This window comes from Rhinatrema bivittatum, chromosome 12, assembly GCF_901001135.1.
Source record: "Rhinatrema bivittatum chromosome 12, aRhiBiv1.1, whole genome shotgun sequence".
In the NCBI taxonomy this organism is placed as follows: domain Eukaryota; kingdom Metazoa; phylum Chordata; class Amphibia; order Gymnophiona; family Rhinatrematidae; genus Rhinatrema; species Rhinatrema bivittatum.
The window spans coordinates 19,024,523-19,042,010 of NC_042626.1; the positions used below are offsets into that span (position 1 = coordinate 19,024,523).

The following is a 17,488-nucleotide window of genomic DNA, read 5'->3' on the forward strand; positions in this document are numbered from 1 at the left end:
TTGAAATCTGACTCCGTCTCCATCTGCTGGCAGGGGAGCATAACCCATTGGTCCTGAGTCCATCTGAACTACAAAGCTAGGAAAGTGTTTGTTTTATTCTCCATTCTAAATGTTTGAGCCAGAAATAGGTGACCAGATGCATAACAGCTTAGCTCAGATCAGCAACTCCTATAGGTCAGCTAGCCAGCCCAATGGCCGATGGTTAGGCTGTGTGCTGTGGCTCGATTCCTTCCTGATGCTGCCCATTGCTGCGAGCACGGTTGCACGTGCACCTGGTCTCTGACGGAGAGGGGAGGCTACAACAGGGGAGATGAGGAGACAGGGGCGGATTGGCCTATCGGGGCTTCGGGCATGCCCCGGTGGGCCGGTCACCCCAATCCCGTGATAGGTGTTGGTCGCGGCGATCAACAGCAGCCATCCGCTTAAGTGCTGCTTTTATATTTCCCCCGCGGCACCAGCCCCGGTTTCATGGGCCTATCCCGTGCCCCATCATCACAGAGGCCCCGCCGCCCTCATTCGCGCCTGCCCCGCTTGCGTTTTTGCCGGCGGGAGGCAGCCAGCACGCTTCCTGCCGCTGCCTCACCGCGGGCTGAATGCCTGCCTCCCAGCTCCCACAGCTTCCCTCTGTGGCAGGCTCCTTTCATTCTCAAGCCGCAGCACAACTGCATCTAAAGACAAACAGCTTCAGGGCTCACGTGGCTTAACAGACCTCGGTCCTTCCCACACCAAATGGCCACCCCCTCCCTCTAAAGCAGCGCTTCTCAACCGGTCTCCCCGCTGCCCTTCCCCCACCGAGCGAGAGGGACAATCTTCCACTGCTGCCGTTGCCCGCCCGGGCTATCAGCACGTTCAAGCCTGGATGGGAACGGCAGCAGTGTTAGTGGAGGCTGGCAAATGCGGCTGGGGCCTTTTCTTCTTCCCGCACCTGACCCTACCCTGCCCCGGAACAGGAAGTGATGTGCAGTGGGGGTGCGCGGGAAGAAGGAAGAGCCGTGCCGCACCAAAAAGTAGCGTCGGGCAGCGACAGCCCCGGGCAATAGCGTGCGCCCAAAGCAAAATCAGAAGCAGCCAGAAATCGGCACAGGAGACTGCAGCATGAGCCTCCCGGCGGCCGATGGGATTCTTCTTTCTTGGCCTGCCGGGGCTAGAGGAGGAGGCTGCTGCAGCTACCATTTGTGCTGGGGGGGGGGGAAGGAAATGAGAGAGCCAGCCAGCCAGCCTGTCTGTGGGAGAATGTATGTGTGATTGAAAGCCTGTGTGTAAGTGAGAGCATTTGATTGAGATCATCTATGTAAAGTGTGTGAGAGAGAGCATGTGTGTGATTGAGAGAAACTGGTCAGAGAGGTGATGTGCGTGTGTATATAGGAGAGACAATGGAAGTGACTGGTCAAGGAGATGACTGGAGTGCGTGTGCATGAGAGAGAAAGTGATTATGGGAGTGAGAAGCCTGTATATGTAAGATAGAACATGAAAGTGGGAAGCCTGTGTGTGTGTGTGTGCGTGTGCATGAGAGAGAAAGAGACTGATCGGGAAGGTGACTGGTGTGTATGTAAAAGAAAAATTGGTTGGGAGATGATTGGTGTGTGAAAGACAGAAACTGGTCATGGGGGTGTAACTGGTATATGTGTGTGTGAGAGACAGAGAGACTAGTCGTGGGCCCTAAGGAAAAGGACCATGAGTACAGAGCTTCAGCTACTACTGTTTCTGGTGTGTGCTACTGGCCTGCAAGGAAGAGGAGTAGGAGAGCTGCTGGAGGGGGTTAGTAAATGTGGCTTTTTAAGTTTATTTTTCTTGATTGACTGTCATTTTAATTACTGAATATTATGTGATGTGTCTGCTGTGTTGAAATATTTTATTGGTGTTTGGAGAATTTTAAATAATTTTTATGAGTGTTTAATTGTTGGATATTATTCTGTTCATAGTTGTTGTGAAACATTTATTCTGCTTATTAGTATAGTTATACAGTTATTTCTGCGTTGGGATCAATAGCTGCTTGGCTAATTCTGTTTTCCTAAAAGGAGGTGTATTGGTGTTTAGGGCCTGATTTAATATTTGAAGTGTTGCCTTTTCATAGGTAGGGTTGTTACTGTTTGAGTGTGTTCCATAATACAAGTGTAACTGTGTGTGGATTAGTTTATGTGCATTACTGCAAATCCTGGGAGTATGTTAGGTTGGTTCTGTGTATATGACCGAGGTGAGGTATTTTACTGTATCAGTCTTATTTATTGTATTTTCTCAAGAGGACATGCATTAGTGATAAACTGTTGTCTTTTCATAAGTAGGGCTATTGAGCCTGGTAGTTGGAGTTTGTGTTGCTGTTACTGAGATGACACTAGAACCAGAATATATTTTTTGTAAGGTGAGTTGTACGGGGAATGTCATAATTCTGCTTTACATCCATAATTGTGGGTCAGGGGGGTTCCTGTGGATGCAAACTGTACTTTTACATTTAGCCCTATGGGGGTCATGTGTTCAGTGTGTCACGCATATGAGAACCATCTGTCAGGTGTGTCCCTACAGAAAAAAGGTTGAGGACCACTGCTCTAAAGCCCACAGACTCTCCTCTCTTGGGCCCTGCCTGGATTTTCCCTGACCACCAATGTAAGTAAAAATGTTTTTTTTTACTTATTCACAGACAGAGGGGGAGAAAAGCAAACATAAGTGAGCATGACTGAATGTATGAGGCAGTGAGGGTATGTATGTCAGCATGTGTGAGCATTAAGAGTGCAAGTGTGTCAGTGAGCATGTGTGCAAGGGAGAGAATGACAGCATGTGTGAGTGTGCATAGGTCTGAGCGTGATTGGACAGATGAGTCAGAGTTTGTGTGCCACTGAACATGTGTGAGTGAGACAGGGCGAATGTGTCAGTGAGTGAGCATGTGTGCGAGGGAGAGTGAATGAGTCAGCATGTGTGTGAAAGCATGCATAAGGCCGTGAGTGAGAGCATCTGTGTCAGAGCAAGCAAGCACATCAGTGAGAGGGGGAGACTGTGTGTATGCATGAGTGAGCATATGAGGGTGATGTGTGCTGGAGAACAACTAATTCATGACCATCTCAAGGTGACTGGAATTAAAAGTTCCCAGGTATGGAGAACCAGGGATTTTTTCCTATCCTTATTAGTTTTAATTATTGAATATTATTTGATGCTGCTGTTTTTGAAATATTTTATTGGTGTTAGGGAAATTTTCAAAACTTTTTATATGAGTTAAATTACTGGAGGTTCTGTTTATCAGCAGTTTTGAAATATATATTTTTAGTATGATTTTCCTATTGTGATTCATGTTTTATAGTTCTTGATTTTATCGTTTAATGTTTTATGAGGAATGATGGTATTTTCTGTTTTTCCATTGCTGCATTAAAAACATAAGAAATTGCCATACTAGGTCAGACCAAGGGTCCATCAAGCCCAGCATCCTGTTTCCAACAGTGGCCAATCCAGGCTATAAGTACCTGGCAAGTACCCAAAAACTAAGTAGATCCCACACTACTGATGCCAGTAATAGTAGTGGTCATTTCCTAAGTCAACTTGATTAAAGGAAAATTAGTATCCTTACCTGATAATTTTCGTTGTGCTTTCCAGTTCAGTTTGTCTGTGCATTTCTGTGTATATTTTATGATCCCTTTATTCTGTATTTGGTGGCTCACCAAATTGTATGTGTAATTTGGTACCCATGGGCCAGTATGGAGAAAAATCCCCCGGGCCACTATTTTCCCACAATCTGCCCCTGTGAGGAAATATTGGAGGGCGGGCCTGATGGAAACTTAATGAGAGCCATATAGGAAGGAGTAAGGAGAGAGGTCTCCCTAATAAGGGCCCGATGAGGGCATGCATGTTGTCTGCCTGGTGAGAGCTGTATAAGAAGGAGTAAGAAGAGAGGTCTCCCTGATGAGGGCCTGATGAGGGCACGCATTTTGTCTGCCTGGTGAGAGCTGTATATGAACGAGGAAGGAGGGAGACTGTGCACTGATGAGAAACATATGCAAAGGGGTAAGGAGAAAGAGCCTGCATGGTGACTGCCTGAGAAGAGTCCTGTTAACTTTCTTTTCTTTTTAACCCTTATCTTGCTTCATGAAATACCCCAAGTCTCCTGTCCTTTATGTTTGTCTTATTAGACTGTAAGCTCTCTAGAGCAGGAACTGTCTTTTTGAGTGCTTGTGCGGCGCTGCGGTATGTCGTGTAGCGCTACAGAAATGTTAAGCAGTAGTGGTGGAAGAGCTTGGGAGCTGAGTAAAGAGCGGGCCTGGGCATTGACGCCTGCTGATGAAAGGTAGGTGGGAAGGGGGAAAGGAGAGAGCGTGGGGAACTGGCTACCTCTACCTCCCTATTGCAGGACAAAAATGCAGGCATCTAAGGATGCCGGTGGTGCAGCTGAGCGTGAAGATGACGCATGGGCCCTTAGACTAACACCACGTGGCTGGCCTGGAGAGCATGGGGTGGGTAAGGACTTTCTTTTAAGTTTCCAGCAGGAGGCGAGGGTCATTACATCATCACATCCCCAGTGGGGTTAGGTGGTGGGACACTGACACCTCCCTCCTTTTTGTACAGATTCTTAGTCTCAGCCAAATGGCCAGGAAGGGACCATCCTTATTTCGTAGCCCAGATCCTGTACTCTCATCTTTGGTGGGTACTGAAGGCCTGTCTCTTTGACTACATTTCTATCTCCTTTCTATTAGGATATTTTTGGAAAGCTTTGTATAGATGGTCTTGGTTTAAAGGATAACATGGCTTTGCTTTTAAAATAATTTGTGTTGTATCAGTTTATATTGCATTTTCCTTTTGAGTGTTATTATATTTTTATGTGGCATTATTTGTGTATTTTATTGGTGCTTTGTACATTGCTTGGAGCAAGGGACGAGATTAAAAAATTCTACTAAATAGAGACTGTGAAGCAATGCCGCCCGACTCCTACTGACAGGTTTTATAGTGAATGCATATCCTTTTGTCTGGTGAAAAGCAGCATTTTGAGTTCAACTACCTCACCACAGAAAAACCTACAGTGGCTACCACTGAAAAAAGGATCTTCATGGACCGGTGAGACACTGTTGCCGGAGGATGTGGTCATGGCATCTAGTATAGCTGGGTTTAAAAGGGTTTGGACAAGTTCCTGGAAGGAAAAGTCCATAAACAGTTCTTAGCCAGGTCGATTTGATGAAAAGCCACCACATCCCTGGAAGTGGGCAACAGGAAATGGATCTGCCAAGAACGTCCTAGAGGACCGGACTAGCCGCTGTCGGACACAGGCTACTGGGCTCAATCTCATCCCCCGTGGCACTTCTCATGTTCCTTGTGTGGTCCCACTGCTGCCATTCATTCCTGTGATGAGCTGTGCGTATCTTGCCTTTGGTTTCAGAACTTCTCAATGTCCGACACTTCGTTTACAGACTACAGAGCATGCTCGCCAAACTGAGAAACACAAGGGCAAATGACTCAGACATGGAACAGACCACGTAGCAATGTCTGGGCAAAGCCCAACCTGACGTGCCACATTTATATTGAATTAGGAAATTCCTGGAGATGTACTGGTGGCCAACTCTTCTTCCCTGTTTTGTTTGGATTCTTGTGCAGTGTCTGGGCCGGAAGGTCCAGTTTGCTGACCGAATGGATGTGGGAAGTGCAGCTGCATGCCCTGTGTGCCCTGCAAGGGTGTCCCAGCAGCTCAGAGGACCTGCAGCCTGCATGAGCAGAGGATGCTCTGAGATCCACTGGTACAGGCTTCACATTGGCTCTTTGTCACGTTTGAACCTGAGGCTGGCTGGTCATTAGAAATTATAAGGACAATAGTCTGGAACCGTGATGGTTTTGTGAAGAATTGCGCAGCACAGTATCTAGCTGACCTGTGAGAAACATCACCTTCTTGTTAGGGTAAAATGTGATGCCATAGTGCAAGTCTGCAGGATCTGGGGTCGGAGCCTTGCTAGGGCTGTCGGTGCACCATACAGCCATAAGGTGGCGCCATTACAACACAAAACACAGATGTTAGCTCGTCATTACGTACCTGTGGGCCTGTGGCTTTCTCTTTAAGGGGCTGAGTAGGGAGCAGAGAGCAGTATATGAAGACAGGATATTGTATAAGGTGACCAAGACACTTAGTTTCATGTGCAGCTCCGGATTCCTCCTAGTGTGCAGTTGGGCAGATCGGTAACTTTTCCTGTGAGTAGGTGCCAGCTCTCATGAAGCATACCACACTGATCTTTAGTTCACCATCTGCCCTGGGGCACATGAATCTGGGATTTGCTTCATGGTATAATGTTAGTTTTGTAGACATGCAAACGTTTTCAAGAGCATTTCATGTTTTACAACAGCTTTCGTCATGGCTGTCATGACTTCGGTGGTTTCCAGAGGAGGCCATTTTTTTTCTGTGCGCCAGGGATTTAAGGATAATTATATCAGAAAAAAATGGAAGATCAACTGCTGCTAACTGCTATAAGTATGGCAGAGAATGTAAAAGAAAATCTTTCCGTAGAAATGCTACAACATTTGTAATGACTGAAGAATCTCATCCGTGTGTGAATGATCTGAAGTCCTGGAGCTAGGAAGTGCTGCTCTCACGCTGGGCGCATTGACTGAACACTCGTCCACTGTCGCACACAAAAGTAGCCGTGCATTGTTAACTGCCCAGCGAACGAGGGGCAGAGACGAGACACGTTTCCGCCGAATCTAAGGGGACAAATGCCAAAGGCTTTCCACGGTGATCAGAACGGGTCAGGCGGTATTATTTCACGCGCACGCCTCAGTATTGCATCCACGGTTCAGTGGCCCCCCCCCCCCAAGGAGGTCCCTCCGCACTGAGTGACCTCTCTCTCTCTCTCTCCCGAGGGACAGGAGTTGCCCCGACGTGACACGGGACGAGTGCCGGCTGGGGCTAGCCACAGGCAAGAGCCGGGCCTGCTGCGGGCTTCCTCCCGTTTCAGGCCCGAGGTTCTCTGTGAGAGCAGAGCAGAGGCCTAGAGCCTGTACCAGACACGAAATGCAGGATTTTTCCTCACTCCCAGACGAAATGTTGTGGGTTTTTTTTTAATTTCATGGCTCTGGAATTGTTGGCGCTTCTTCAGGGCTGGGGCTGCCATGCAGTGCTCTTCTCTTTCCCTTGGTGTGCAGGTCGCTTCACTGTTTCACCGTTGCGCAGCACAGCAGGGGAGAGATGTAGCCAAAAACCGTAGAAATGTGAGATGAGGACTAGGGACAGTGGGGGGGGGGGGGGGGGGGGGGTGTGTGTAAAATGGATCCTCAAAACTTATTAGGGTATTTTATATTACTTCTGAGAATTCTGGGGCTTGATTAGCCCAAGGAAATGAAATTACTCCATGCCTCACTCACATTTCACTTAAGCTGAACAGGTGTGTGACGCTGCAGCTTAAACAGTGTCAGGGGCTGGTGAGGATACCCCTGCCCGGGAGCCGCGTGCGGCCTAAAGACGGGATACACTTTCCTGTAAAAGCGACACGGGACAGGGAAGCCAACCATGGCCACATGTCACGAGAGCTGGGGATTCTCTGTTTAGGCCTCGGTGGATCCGAGTTTTGGATCAGATACCAGTACTGAGCTTGGAGGAGCTGGTGGCAGAGATGATTATTTACTTGTGTAGAGTTATTCTGAATTTATCTACACAACTTTTGCACTGTCTTTCGGCACGACTAAAGTTATCTGAATAAATTACCCAAATAACTTTGACTATCTCAGTTATTTGGCTATGTTAGGTGGATAACTTCGACCCAGCCAGAAATGCCCTGGAATGCTCCCCCTTTATCTGGATACATTTTACCCCGATTGGTACTAGCACTGGGGAATGCTCCCTGATACTTACTTGTAGCAGATTTAAAACAAATTTACGAATGTATTTGTTCAGTCAACGCACAGTTAAGCTATGGAACTTGTTGCTAGAAAGTGTGGTTAAGCAGAGTAACTGGGTTTAAAAAAGGATTGTACAGGAGTCTGAAGGACAGGTCCACAAATAATTATGTCAAATACACTTTGGTTTCTCCGTCTCTTAATTTTGGGGAGTGCAACATGAAACAAACTTGCCGGGTACTTCTAGGTGAGCCGGACTGGCCGCTGCTGCAGACAGAATACAGGGCTCGATGGACTATTGATCTGATCCTGCATGGCATTTCTTATAGGGAGCCTCTAATGTATTAGGGGGGGGGGGGGCAGTGATGATGGCAGTGGGTCCCTGCCAGTCCCAGATGGCATAAAGAGCGAGTGATGACTCCACTTCTGCCTGCCTCAGCAGCTGGAGCTAAGGCCCGGCCTTTGGGGACTGAGTAAGCGCTCAGACTCACGGCCTCATAGAACGGTTTGCTCGCTCTGAACGCGGAGGGCACGACACGGAAGGAAGAGGCCAGAAAGGGACTCTGGGAGAAACCGAGGGATCCTGAAGGAGACAATAGCCTGCCCGACACCCTCTGTTCACATTCTGTATGCTCCGTATATTGCTGTCGGGATCTCAGATTTTAAAACATGGCTCCCCCTTTGCAAGCAGTGGTGGTGGTGGTGGTCTCCATTCACAACAGTGCCCTCTCGCAGTGCTCTGAGACAGGCTGGTGGGCACTATGTAAAGAAATAGGTTCAGCGCCACCTGCAATAATCCATCTGAACTTTATTTCTGAGAGATGGCTTTTGTCTCTGAGGGCGTCTCTCTTTTGTAACACGACGTAGATGCTGTTGCCCTATTCCTCAACAGCAAACTTTTGAAAAGCATACGGGGCGCTGCAGCTCTGTTTATCATCAGCCCTTTTTTTTTTTTTTTTTTTAAAGACGCGGTACTGTGCATAGAAAAAAAAAAAAATCAAATACAGCATTAACAAAGCAACAGAGGGCTTCCCATCCTTATAGGGGGGCAGGGTACCTTAACTGCGCCAACTGTAAAAACAGCTCAGGGCAGAATAAACACGTGAGAAATGTGTCACTGTCCAAGAAAAGGGAGGAGAACTTTTTCTAACCGCAAAGTTAAAACCGGTTTCAAACCAGCGCGACAGCTCTCTGCTTTTAATCCTTGTTTATCAATTCACCAGCCATTAAAGAACAAATATTGTAGTGTTTTCAACCACTTAGTTTTATTAGGGACTTAATAAGTTTGTTTGTTAAAAAAAAAAAAAATTTTTTTTCAAAAGGAATTTACCCCTTCCTTCTTAGGCTAAAAAGGTTTATAAAATATCCTATGCACATACTTATAAAACAGAACTGTAAAACCTGTAACCCTGTCTTCTTCACAGTTCTCCTTTCCCCTCGCCAGAGCTCACACATACCGGCTGGCTGGAGGAGCCATCCGTGCCTACGCTGCTTCCCCAAATCCTGTCTGTGCGGGGGCTCCTGCTAATGTCTGAGCTCTCGCAAGGGGGTGAGGGGTCAGCCGAAGCACCACCCAGGTCCAATGGACAAGACAGAAACCTCCCGCCTCAGAGCACCTGCCGAGAGCTGCGGGTTGCCGGCCTCCTCTGAATCAGCAGTAACGGGATTTGTGCCACGGACAGGATTCTGTCGTTACCGCGTTGTAGTGTGCTGCACGTCAACAGGAAACATGTTACCCCAGTCCTGCTCACCCAGTCAAGGTATTTAAGCATTAAATAAGTTATTGTCATACAAGGCACTAAAGGTGGCTGCACTGCCAAAAACATTTCTCCGGTGCATCCTTCAGCTCCAGGTGGTTTCTCTGTCCATTTGCCGCACATCATGGGTATGACCGAGTGAAATCTGTAAGTCTTTCCGTATAGCGCAGTCCGACTCGTCCTAGTTTTCCATGCAAACTCAGTTCACCATATGTGAAGATGCAAGACGCCCTTAGTTGTACCTGGGCAGGTAAGAGCCAGCTGTGCCTCATTAAGGTCCCAGAAAAAGCTGGAACTGCACGACGCAGAGGGAGCCTTCGAAGCGGACAGAATTCGGATCGTCGCGAATCTCCCCAGAGGGCTGCACACCCATGACCCGGGCAGACCGTCGCAATGAGAAGCACGACCCCCCCCCCCCCCTCGGCATGGGTGCTTGTGCAGAGAGCGGCTTCATTTGCTGGTTTCTGCCTGGGACCTGGCCATCTGGGGGCCCGAGTTCTGAGCGTCCACGAAGCCCATGCGCTGCCGACGTTTTCGCTGCTCCGTCATCTGCAGTTTGAAATTAAGAATGAGATCGGTCAGGTTAGACTCTATTACTGGTTAGCAGAAGATCCTAATCCACGGAGGACGCTGCTTTGGCAAGGATGCTACCTGACAGTGGATTGAATTGCGGACCTGCGCATGTCTTAATGCCAGAACACTTTTCACAACATGAAGTTTAAAAATCTCATCTTGGATGTGAACTGTCAGTTTTTTTTTTTTTACACTGGGCTTGTTTTAGCATTTACCTCCAGAACCTTTTAAGAGATGCAAGGTGGGCGGATTCCCTCAGACAAATGGTGGGTGCGCTCCACTCAGAAATCATGTGACCTTTCCAGGAGCATGAATGGAGAAATTATGTACCTGATAATTTTGTTTTCCTTGGTGCAGACAGATGGACTCAGGACCAGTGGGTTATGTGCTCCCCTGCCAGCAGATGGAGAGGGAGCCAGGTTTCAAAGCTGACGTCACCCCTAGATACGCCCCCTGCAGTGACCTCAGCCCTTCGGTATTTCTCCGTCTCCAGCAGATGCAGACATGCTTTCCCTATGGGGATCGCTGTACTATGGGAGCCCTAATATGACAAGCGGCGCAGAGAGCAAGGCGCTTTTGTTTCTTGGCTGCCGGCGCCATTGGCCGGGGGGGGGGGGGGGTAACCGTGCGTTCGATCGGCTCGCGCTTAAAAATTTATGCGCACAAATTTTGAGCGCATCCCGTGCACCAGCTTTTCTTGTGTCCTGCGCTTACTTTATTGTGCGCTTAAGTTACATGCAAGACGTTATGTGCACAGAGCCAACACACCGTACGTACCAAAGTCCTATGGCGGGCAATACGAGACGCACAAAGACGTGCGCAAGATGGCGCCGCCGCAGCCTACCATGCGGTGTGCCGACCAAGTTTAAAGCGGGGCCTAGCCCACCAGGGGGCCGCTCGTAAGCCCACTTCCCTATGCCCAATGGGATCGGGAATGACATCTGTACGACGTATCGTACAAGGAAATTGGAGGAAGTCTTACAAAAACCCCTCTTCTCTGAAGGCAAATCTTCTTCCTCTTTTTTTTTTTTATTATCTGGGCTCAGCGCTTACCGGCTGAGTATTGAGATGATATCTGTCTGTGGGGGGGAGAGAGCTTTGGGCATCGCTGCCTTTCAGCTGCTTCAGCAGCAAAGTCCACACCGGGAACCGGCTACCGAACCAAGGCAGACCCCTCTGAGGGATCTCGGAAATCGCCTCAGGAATTTTCAACTTGGGGAGGGACCTTTAGGTATCACCGCAGGAGAGCGGGGCTCAATCTTTTCTCCAATTTAAAAGTAGAATTTCTTCTTCTAAAAGGTACAGCGATCCCCATAGGGAAAGCATGTCCGCATCTGCTGGAGACGGAGAAATACTGAAGGGCTGAGGTCACTGCAGGGGTGTATCTAGGGGTGATGTCAGTTTTGAAACTTGACTCTGTCTCCATCTGCTGGCAGGGGAGCAAAGCCCATTGGTCCTGAGTCCATCTGGCTACATGATAGGAAATCCCCTGTCTGCGTTACTGCTTACCTTTGTCAGCTGTGCCTCTCCAGTCTGGGAGCTGGGATGGGGAACTGCCCTGCTGCCTTGAATAAGGCGACCGCCACTGGCTGCCCTAGGAACTTTTTCCCCTCTTCCCCCCCCCCACTGGAAGAGGCATTACCTGCTCCTTGAGCTCGTTCAGCTGCGAGGTGAGATGCGTCACCAGCCTCATGGTGGAGTTCAGCTTGTCCTGCAGGCAGCGGATCTCGTTCTGCTCGCCTTCTCCTTCGTTACTGACCAGCGACATGGCTCGCATCCGAGGGAACCAGTCCAAGTTCTTGCTCTGTTAAGAGTGACGGGTAAGGGGGTGTTCAGCCAGGCTCTTTTCCACAGCATTAGGTAGACGTGGACAACCCAAGCTGCCTTCCTGTCCCAGCAGTGGAGGAATAACCGAGCCACCGCAAAGGCCTCTGCCTGTGTACGGGCGCAACGCAGCTTTCAAGAAGCCGGACGTGCCCTGGGAAAGCTGCGGTGAAGGCTGCTCGTGGTGGCCATTGACAATTCACCTTCTGTGCTGACCTGAGCTCAGTCAGGCCGGGCACCAAATAATGTGGGTGCCCCCGAGGCTGAAACTACACTGGAACCTCAGCAGCTTTCATCTGTCCTACGTCCCAGGCAGAATCTGACGCTATAATAATAATGATAGTAATCATTTGGGGATTTTTAGCCCGCCTTTCCAAGTGATGCTCAAGGTGGCTTATGGTGCAATTAGAATTCAGGCACAATAGCCCCCCCTCTCCCCCCCCAATAAGATCTAACAATCTAAGCGGGCAACAGAAGATAAAGAGAGTTGCCCAGGCTCACGAGGCGAGTGAGTGTGGGATGTAGGATTCTCAGCCCACTGTGCTAATCACTGAGCCGCGCCTTCACTACTGTTGGAAATCTGCCTGATTCCACGAAATTAGGAAACTACACAAGGAACGAAAAGCCCCCCCCCCCCCAATCACAATTCACCTTTATCATCTGCGCCACGTAGCTTTCTGGCCCTGTATAGTCCGTCTTATTCTTCACCCGGACAAGCACAATGAAGTACAGATAATTCCAGATGTTGTGTTCCTCTTTAATGTGCTCCTCGAAGGACACCGTCTTGTTATCAAACTTGTCCCGTTCCAGCCCTGGGAGGGAAGATTAACAGCTGGGAAGGCGATTACCGCTAAATTCCTTTCGTTCCTTCAGATCCCCCCCCCCCCCCCACCATCTTACGGGTTGTCCCCCTTCCTCTGTCACCACCACCGCCACGGGAGCAGTTTCTTCATTAAGGAAGGTGTCAGCAGAGAAGGTGGGATATCCTTCGCTGACAATCGACTCCATCATTCAAAGAGCTCCCACGAACAGCTGGCCGTGGCAGAAGGGGGACCGCTGAAGGCTGACAGCATTTTCTAACTAGCGACCAAACTGTGACCATTACTTGTGTCACTGGGAGCTTGCGATCTGGTTCAAAGGCAGAATTTTACTGCATGACTACTGCTGCTTTAAGGGGCCGTGAGGCGTGATCAAGGAGCTGGGGTATCACTTGGGCTATCTCAGGGCTCCAAGGCATGATACATCTCTTAGGGGATGCTGCTTCAGTCCTCCTTCCGTCTCACAGTACAGAGCTTATACGGTACGTATAAATTACCAAGACCTCCTGGACCTCATCCATATTGGGATGGTCTTCAATAGGCGCACCTTTCTTCACCATGATCCCATTTTACTCTAGAGACCCTGCGGGACACAATAATAAGCTCCCCTCCCCCCGCCACTAACCACATATGAAGCAGGTGGTCTTGAGTACTTCCTCTTTCTTCTGTTTCTCACTTCTCAGATCGGCAAACGTGTCAATGATGACCCCAAAGATGAGATTCAGGACAATGATGATGACGATGAAGAAGAAGAGCAGGTCATAGACCACGCGTGCAGGGAACAGCGACTCCTGCAGGGAGAGAACAAGAAGCCGATGACTAGAGCCTGTACAAAAAGGGGAGTCCCTGAGATGCAGCACACCATGTGAAAAGACTGTGAGTTCCTTAGAACCAACAATGTAACGCACAAAACAGGGAGACCCCCCCAAGACCCAGCGTGCAATGCATAGAGACAGACTCTCCAACAGCTACTGCCCAATGCTCTGGGATAGACACTACCTGAGAGCCAGGCCTGAAACCCAGTGCCCAATGTTCAGATATGGAGGGACTCCCTGAGACCAGGGCCCAAACCTTAGAGATGGAGGGGACTCCCTGAAACCCAGTGCCCAATGCTCAGATATGGAGGGACTCCCTGAGACCCGGGCCTGAAGCTCACCCTGAAAACCAGTGCCCAATGCTCAGATATGGAGGGGACTCCCTGAGACCCGGGCCTGAAGCTCACCCTGAAAACCAGTGCCCAATGCTCAGATATGGAGGGACTCCCTGAGACCCGGGCCCAAACCTTAGAGAGGTAGAGACTGCTGGTGCTTAGATGGAGAGATGGCCACACACTGCAAGGATTCCCTTTAAGCTTTGTAGACCCGGTTAAAGTTCATGACATCAGAATGTTAATTAGTACAAGTGTGCTTATGGAAGAGACTTTTTTTTTTTTTAATGGGATTCATTTAGACAATTGGGACAAATTACCTGCTAGCAAGATGTTCTAATTAATGAATGGCCTCAGATGGCTCCATGTCATAAGGGACAGGGCAAGCCAGACTTGGTCTTACCCGATGACACTGATGGACTCCTTCTGCAGGAACTGCAAGCCCACTGACGTAATGGGGTAAACCCACAATTGTCTCGGCCTATCCCTCACTAATAAGGTTCCAGCGAGTTTCCTGCAGAAAAGGCCAAGAGGGGAGCAGGCATGCAAGGAAATGCCACGGTCCAGCCCCAGGCACATCGCCAAACTCACATCTTTGGACGGCTTGCGGAGGATGTCGCCCACGCCGCCCCCGTTGCGCAGTCCGTGGTTCAGCACCGTGACGATGCACATGAGCAGCGTGTCGCAGGCGCGCTCCGAGTCATCGTCCTCCTCATCTGCAAGCCAAGGAGAAGGGAGGGGGGCTCAGAAGAACGGAGGCACAGATCCTGTCTCCAGTGTTAGGGGACCCTTCTCTCTGTACATTCTCAAGGGCAGAATGCGGAGTCCTGGATTGGGGGGGGGGGGGGGGGAGGTACTATCTTCACCCAGCAACGCGCTGCTGAATACTGATTTCTTGCGAAAGCAACTCTCAGCCAGTTTTCTCCCCTCGTGCCCATGCACTTGCAGCTGTATTTTTTTCTTAGAGACATTGTGCAACTTCAGGCGCCACGGGAGGGCAGTACGTGGTCCCTCATGGCACAGAGCTCTTTGGTGACACCTTTTATCCAGAAACTTAAAATGCGCCAATGTTCCTCTGTCTCCACGCTCCCAGGCTGGACGCATTTACAACCTTATTCCACCTCTCACGGGGCTCATGCAGCAGACTCTGCATCGTTTTGGCATCGTGTACCCGCCTCTCTTTGCCATAGGGCTCTCGTCAGGAAGTCATCATGTATGACCCCCTCCCTCCCTCCCTCCCCCCAGAACCCTTGCCCTCCTCTCTCCCAGGTAAAAGCTGAGGACTGCAGCAGTCTTCAGAGCCTGAGGGAGCCGAATGCAGCTCTCTCATGAGTAATTTCCAATGATTCGTCTCCTGCTGCAGGACTTTATAATACAGATGATCACATTTCATGTGCTTTACCTCTGTATTCTTTATTCACTATAAATGACAAGATTAGCATTCTGCTCTTAAGCAGCAGTATTTGCTGATCAGACTTTGTCAGCCCGCTCTGAAATACACAAACTATGTTTCTTTTAACCATCACTGGATTAATTCCTAAGCCATAAGCCACACTGCTGTGCCACCCACCCAGACCTATGACCAATACCCTCTTCCTTCCTTCCCTCTCCATTCCCCCCTCCCCTCCCCCCCCCTTGTACCTCCTGGAGACTCCAGCGCAGTGATGCCAGAGTCGCAACTGTCGCCGATGCACGAGTCCACAAACGCAGCCCCGCCTACAGTCTGCGCCATGCCCAGTGTACCTGAAAGAGACACAGGAGGCGCTCAGCACCAGCATTGCACCAGCTACGGGCGGTTTGAATGTACGACACAAGAAGCACTGGAAGAGCGAGATGTGAGACTTCTGGTTACCTGCTGGACGCTCAAAGCTTCTGCCCCCCCCCTTTAATGCTCACTGCCATCAGAAACCCAGGACGTAGACTTTCCCAAGCCTCTCTCCTGCTCCCGTCCCCGTGCTCAGGCGCTGTAACCCTTAAACGACAACATGAGTAAGCCCAGACCTATAAACCTAACAGGGTAACCAAGTACCCAACCCGTAGCAGGGATGTAACATTGGAAAAGGTCTAGAGTCAAGCATGCATGCATCCTCGGCTAGAGCTCCCTGTACCCCACTGTAGGAATGAGAGTATCAAAGCTGACATTACTGAGAAGGCACTGAATTTAATTGTTAAGGTTAATGGCAGACCTGTGAAGCAGGAAGAGACAAGAGGATTGCCGTATCACAAACTACAGAGAAAGTAATTTATTTTAATAGTGAGACTTCTCCTTTGGGGGTGTACAATGCCAGACTCCCACAAGGGTCTCCCCAGACCAGCTGACCCTTGAGTTGATTTGCTTTCTATGGCCTGACGCTCCTTCCTCCACACAGGAGTTTCCAGTCCAGTCGTATCCTGCCCTACCCTCGCTCACTACCACAAACGATGAGGAGGGAGGGCTTGTATTTCTAACCATCAGGGACTTGTCCCAGATTAGGCCCCGCCCTCTTCCCTCTCTAGCCCAGTGATAGTCCATGCTAGAGCACAGCCCCCCGGCAGAACCTGGTATCCCACCTCAAGGTGTGCAATGGCTGGAAGTCCCTTCCCCCTGAAGGTTTTTTTGATCGCAGCATCCTCAACATCCCCAGTGCCTGTAGGCACCATGAGCAGGAGCCAGTCCAGGAGTCAGAACCTGGCCTCTCAAATGGCAAAGGGTGGCACTGCCAATGAGCAATGAAGCCGATCCTTGCCATGCTTCTCTAATGTCTGTTCCTAAAGGATTCTGTGTTTTGCATTTTTGCTTTGTGTGTTGAAACAATAATATAAAAAAATCCTAAAGTAGGACCAGCTTGATGTCCGTGGAGCCATCTGGTCACAAGTTTTATGTATATTTTAAATTTAATTTGATTTTGATTGTTCTTTTAAAACTTTTATTTTACCTAATGTAAACCATTTTGACAAAATTTATTTTTATAAAGCGGTATATAAATACTTTTAAATAAATAAATAAATAAATACGTTTATAAATGCAAGCTCTAGTGAGAACCTTTTGTGCCAGTTTTGGGCAGGTGGTCCACCTCCATAATGAAGTCATCTTTCAGGAAGAGGAAGCCCACGATGGAGAAAAGGTAGACAAGGATGAGGGCCAGAAGAGCAGTCAGCAGGATGGAGCGGCCGTTGCGGGTCACGCTCTTGATCACATTGAACAAAGTCTCCTCCCGGTAGATCAGGTCAAACAACTGCAGCATGGGAGGGGAAGAGAGTGACAGGTGAGAGAATACAGAGGGCAGCAAAGATCTGCAGTGCAGGAGGTGACCTGTATGAAGCTCAGTTTATAGGAGACCTCAGTATTTATCATCTGGAGCAGAAGTTCCCCAATAGGGTCATCACTCCCATCATCTCCAGGGGGGTCTCCCTTCATGATAAAGCACTCAACCTCTTTACATTATTCTCTTCTGCTAATCTTAACAGCCTCACCCTCCCTCAACTGCAGAATGAATTCCCAGTGAGTCTGTGTCTTCACTTTTAATCACAAAACCCTTTCAGGGAGATTTCTGGTAATAAGAACGGGAAAACTGACATTTTCTGTCTTGTTACAATGCATT

General features: G+C 49.2%; 1 protein-coding gene across 1 annotated transcript in view; it reads right to left on the reverse strand.

Moving 5' to 3' along the window:
- Positions 1 to 9,033: 9,033 nt before the first annotated feature.
- Positions 9,034 to 17,488, reverse strand: part of ITPR3 (inositol 1,4,5-trisphosphate receptor type 3) — a 149,865-nt gene continuing 141,410 nt past the window's right edge. Inside the window, exons 52-58 of the mRNA XM_029572208.1 lie at positions 16,930 to 17,122; positions 15,549 to 15,650; positions 14,499 to 14,623; positions 13,386 to 13,551; positions 12,594 to 12,754; positions 11,761 to 11,922; positions 9,034 to 10,094 (exon numbers count right to left, since the gene is read on the reverse strand). Coding sequence (XP_029428068.1) covers positions 9,996 to 10,094; positions 11,761 to 11,922; positions 12,594 to 12,754; positions 13,386 to 13,551; positions 14,499 to 14,623; positions 15,549 to 15,650; positions 16,930 to 17,122 — 1,008 coding nt within the window. The 3' untranslated portion in view covers positions 9,034 to 9,995. The remainder of the gene's footprint in view (positions 10,095 to 11,760; positions 11,923 to 12,593; positions 12,755 to 13,385; positions 13,552 to 14,498; positions 14,624 to 15,548; positions 15,651 to 16,929; positions 17,123 to 17,488) is intronic.